This window comes from Gymnoscopelus microlampas, assembly GCF_963454915.1.
Source record: "Gymnoscopelus microlampas genome assembly, chromosome: 17".
NCBI classification, from domain to species: Eukaryota; Metazoa; Chordata; class Actinopteri; order Myctophiformes; family Myctophidae; genus Gymnoscopelus; species Gymnoscopelus microlampas.
The window spans coordinates 16221960-16227325 of NC_139954.1; the positions used below are offsets into that span (position 1 = coordinate 16221960).

At 45.6% G+C, this 5366-nt stretch overlaps 1 protein-coding gene across 1 annotated transcript; it reads left to right on the top strand.

Annotated features, from left to right (window-relative positions):
• Positions 1 to 3895: 3895 nt before the first annotated feature.
• On the top strand, positions 3896 to 5107 carry LOC311064327 (kelch domain-containing protein 3-like; the record flags this gene model as incomplete). The annotated part of the gene is made up of 1 exon (XM_084084160.1): positions 3896 to 5107. The coding sequence occupies one exon, from the start codon at positions 3896 to 3898 to the stop codon at positions 5105 to 5107; it is 1212 nt and encodes a 403-aa protein (XP_083940286.1).
• Positions 5108 to 5366: the final 259 nt, after the last annotated feature.

The following is a 5366-nucleotide window of genomic DNA, read 5'->3' on the forward strand; positions in this document are numbered from 1 at the left end:
GACATTAGGCGGTGGGTTGAGGATGGGACATCTCATTGAAGGAGATAAATGGATCCCCATCAACTTTTTATGCATTCACGTCTCTCATCTGCTCAAGGGCAAGCCTGAGAGGGAACAACGCTGCGTGCCAAACCGCCTCGGGGAGAACGCTGCTGTCTTTTCACAATGAGGTGATTGCGCGTGTCCTCGGGCTGATTGCACTTGAAGTGCATTTGCTGGAGTGGGTGCGATGACTGGCGCCCTGAATTCTTTGCTGAGCTTCAATGTACCACTTTTGGATAATGGGGGGCCAACCCCGTAAGTGTTCATTTAACTCTGACAGTGTACAAATGGACCCATAAGGGTCTTTAAAGATTTTACTATTACATCTTATATACAAGTACATATTAGTAGAGTCCTCAATATTGTTGCAGCGATAATTAAGATGAACACATTAATAATAAAAAAGAACAAAAAAAGAACAAAGAATAGAAGCAATACTAAGAAAGAGAAGTATGTACATTTTATATATTGGTCATAGGCCTACTGTACATACAATTTAGCCAGAAGACTAGCCGGAAATAGTCCCTGGAGTAAAGGTTGATATACAAACAACCTTTTCATCTTTCATCTTTTATCTTTAGAAGACATTATTCTTCATGTTATTACATCCAGTGTTATCACTATTATCTTATTGTATTGTTGTTGCTAGCACATTGTTGCTGAACATGCCACACCAACATTTCACTGCTTGTACCTGTATGAGTGAGTGACAAATAAACTGTCTTATATATTGCTTTTTGTTTCTGTTTATTGTCCCTAATAATAATAATAATATTGACCTAATTGCTCCTGCAGGGGAAATTCGTTTCAGCTCAACCCAGCTGATCGCTGCCCACAGAGGGGCACGAAGCAGTTAGGGGTTAAGTGTCTTGCTCAAGTCATATTGTTGGCACATTGCGGCCAGGCCTGGAATCAAACCCGGGACAACTGGGGACTCCTGCTTCCTAGGAGGGCTCGCAAACCATTCAGCTATGCCACCCCTACTGTCACTGCTAACCCTTACTGGTTGTTCTGCGGAGGGTGCAGACAAACAAATCTCATTCGATAAACAGTTGCCAGGCATTTCTTTTCACCAGACAGTGAGGAGTTTCACCGGTAGGACATCTACGCATGCTGAGGAACACACGATCCCTCCCAGTTCCGCTCCCTGCTGAACAGTACACATTGTAGGCATCAATCACTAGTTGAATGACCGAGAACGCTGTCCCTTGCCAGCTTCCCACCTGCAAACACGCCCTATTGTGTGAGTTGGAGTGCTTGGCCATGCCGGATTCAAACCCAAGTCTCACCGTTCTTGAGCAGGAGCTTTATCCCTGCGCGTGCCTGACCCCCGACCGCACGTGCACACACACACACACACACACGCGCCCCTCATTCTCATCCATGTTATTTAATGTAGTTGGTGTGTATGAGTAACAGAATGCTGAGAATCTCATTACCGCCACTGACACTTCCCTCCGTTTTTTTGAGTAACGAGTCCCGACCCCCCCCCCCCACACACACACACACACACACATGGGTACACACACACACAGCACTGCCACTGGTGCCGATTAAAGAGGGAGCGAATCAGAAAATGATCGCTCAGCTGAAGTTCACTGTCAGACCTCTCTTAATTGAGTCACTGCACTACGCATCACTCCAGTGCCTGGCTGATACATGACTGCCTCCGCAGTTCCACTCCTGGAGGTTTCACAAACCCTCACATGAGTGTTAATGGCAGGGAGTGGAGCAGGTTTGGCCTGCTAAGGTATGGAGATGGCAAAGGTACGATTGTCATGATGTGCTGCCTGCCAAAATGCTGTAGACATGCAAGGCCCTACCATACCATAGATTGAAATAATTGAAATATTTCCCACAAGGTGTTGCATTCCCTTCACTTCACCCGCGAAGTGGAAAACACAACATACATCCTGAAAACTTTTAATGAGCAGAAGTGAGTGAGTGAGTGAGTGAGTGAGTGAGTGCTAGTTTGTTTGCATGTCTGATTATTTCTGTGGGAGGGCTTTTTTTAGGCAATAAATATGCTTTGTAAAATTAATTGCCTTGGCAGCTGTTCCATTTTCAAAGTGGTATTTCTGTCATGAACATAAATATCTGATACAATTTGCATGCAGCTACAGTATTAATACCATCCTGCTGGCTGGTTGGCCATTACCTGTGACTTTAAAATTTGTCTTTTCTTTTTGTCTCCACCAGGCCGAAAGGCATGGCGAGAGAGTATGTTTTACCCTCTGTCCGTCCGTCCGTCCGTCCGTCCGTGTGTCCGTCCGTCCTGTCCGTCCGTTAGCAGCTAATCTCTGGCACCGTTGGCCCGGCCACTGCGAAACTGTGCACGCACACTTCCTGGATGCCAATTCAGAACCTCTGGCCCAAATTTTTCAGATTGGCCTGTTATAGCGCCACCAGGAGGCCGATATGTGCAAAACACATCTATTGATACTACTCCTACAGATTTTATCCAAACATCATACAAATTGGTACACAGTATCTCTATAGTCATGTGATCAACACAGATTTATCCAATTTCCCATATTCCATCCTGATTGCCTAAGATTGGCTTCTAAAGTTTGCAGGATTGGTCCGTTTTGAACAAAATGCCTCAAATCATGAACGCAGCTTGCGATTTCCGTGAAATTTCACACGCACATTTCTATTAGGCCGAGGAAGAAATGCCACCCTTTTCACATTGGCCTGTTATAGCGCCACCAGCAGGTCTAATTTTGCAAAACACATTTTTGGAACAAAATGCCTCAAATCATGAATGCAGTGTCCAATTGCAGTGAAAAGCCCTTGAACAAATGGCACCCTTTTCACATTGGCCTATTATAGCTCCACCAGGAGGCCACAATAACCTACCTGACCTGGCGGAGACCTGAGCTCCGAGGAGCACTTTTTCTAGTTTCAGTATCTTTTTTTTATCTCTGCCATGAGATTGTGTGTGTGTGTGTGTGTGTGTGTGTGTGTGTGTGTGTGTGTGTGTGTGTGTGTGTGTGTGTGTGTGTGTGTGTGTGTGTGTGTGTGTGCATGCGTTTCTCTGCAGCTAATTTCACAAACTACTAAGCTGACTAGTGTCATATTTCTTGTGCATGCTGCCAGCAGGCCAAGGACTTGTATTCCTGACTTTTCTTTTAATTGGTCAACAACAACCATGTATTTTTTGTGATTTAATAATTGCAGAGCAAACACACAAACTCACTAGACTCACTGATCCATTTGTAGACGGTGTGTCTCCCAGAGCCACACCATAATAAAGTGCTACCGTGCTTGACCATGCAAGTCAGTAAAGTTGTCCTCAATGGTAAATAGCATGGACCCGCCAGGGTATAACAAAACCTACAATGAAATACCCTCCCCTAATATAAAGGATCCCGCATGAGGCATATACAGCCAGACTATCTGAGCAGACATCGGGAATACCAGAGCCTGCTTGGGCTGGCGTTGCTCTGATGTTCAATTTGCCATAGCCTGGTTCCCAGCCTTTTCTCATCTGAGGAGAAAAGCCTGGTAACGACCGAATGCAGAGCGTGTCTGTAGGACACTGTTATGCACTTCCCATTCACAATGCAGATTTAACAGCTCTGTAAAGCATTAACACAACTTCCTTGGGTGGTCCTTCGGTACTTCTGGTTATCCTCGCCCAGCGTGAATTTGCCATATTAGGCAGATCAACAAGCATCGGCTTGCCTGATTGGCCAACCCAACCCATCGGCTTCGTGGATTGGCCAAGCTCTGGTGATACGTGTGAGCTGCTGCATCGTAATGTCAATATAACTGGTAGTGCACAATCGGATGTCATTCATTTACAGAGCACATACGTATAGTTGAGTCCCGATTGATCGAAGAGTCTGAAATGTTGCGCTGGACAGTGCATCTGAAAGGACAAAGGAGAGCTTATCATGCTGCTGTGGCAGTGGGGCATAAGGTGTACTCATTTGGAGGGTACTGTTACGAGAAGAGCTATAAGTACATGGATCAGATTGATGTGCATGTCTTCAACACTGTGTCTTTGAGCTGGACAACATTGCCCGCAGTGACAAATGTAATAGGAGAACTTCCCCTTGAGGTTGCCTCCACGCGCATGTGCCACACAGCCGTGCTGATTGAAGATATCGTCTACGTCTGGGGGGGAATAGTGGATTTTAAGATAGAGGAGGATGCCAATTGGGTTACCATCTCGGGTAACAACTGCAATGTGCTTTATGAATTTGATGTTGCCACCCACAGATGGTTCAAGCCGAAGATTTCTGGGACTGTGCCAGGGGGGCGGGCCGGCCACTCAGCCTGTGTCTTGGGGGATGTCATGTATATCTTTGGAGGATACAGCATGAAGACTGGATACACTAATGACATCTACAAGCTGAAAACAATGGCCTGGTCTTTAATTAACACCAGAGGCACTCCGACACACCTTTCAGCATGTCACTCTGCAACCATCATTGGGACAAAAATGTTTGTATTTGGGGGCAGAGGGAACCAGGATGAGATCAACTACAACAGCATTAGAGTTTTTGACACGGAAACCAACTGCTGGCTGAGCACGCCTTCAACAAAACTTCTTCCAGAAAGACGCAGGGGTCATTCAGCATTTGCCTACAATGGAGAGCTGTACATATTTGGTGGTGCCAACTTCCCTAAACGCCTCTCCTTCAATGACCTGTGGAAATTCAATCCAGAGACCTTCTCCTGGAAAGAGCTCGAGCCAAAAGGAAAAGGCCCGTGTTTGATAGCTAGGATGTGCTGTTGGATGTGCATGGTAGGAGATCGTATCATCCTCTTTGGAGGATACAGATACACACCCGATGAACTTTACATCTTAGACTTAAGTCCTAATCTTAGGACGTTATGCAAGCTAGCGGTTATTCACTACAGTTTGAAGAAGTCGCGACTCCCGCATGACATCAGGTGGGAACTGGCAGCCATGACTACCAGAAGCAAGAGGAAAAAAAGAAAAAGAGATGACAACAGCGGCGAACAAGGTGCAGGCAAACGGAACAGAAGAAACGGAAGACTACCCTTACAAAGGCTCCCTTCAGATGGTAAAGAAAGCAAAGGAATGTGCTAAGTGATACCTACCAGAAAGGAGCATCATACAGGAAACTGAACTGCACCCAGGCAGGCCCAGACTGGCCATAAGGAGAATCGGGGTTTGTTTTGTTTTGAGCCCAGAAATGCTATGACTGCAGGCCACATCAGTAAACATGACGGGCCATGAAAGTTATATATCTTTATATTTATTTATTATTATTATTATTATTATTTTAAGTTGCATTGAGTGGTGGCCGAGCAGAGGTGAAAACTACCCCCCTCCTGTCAGAGAATAG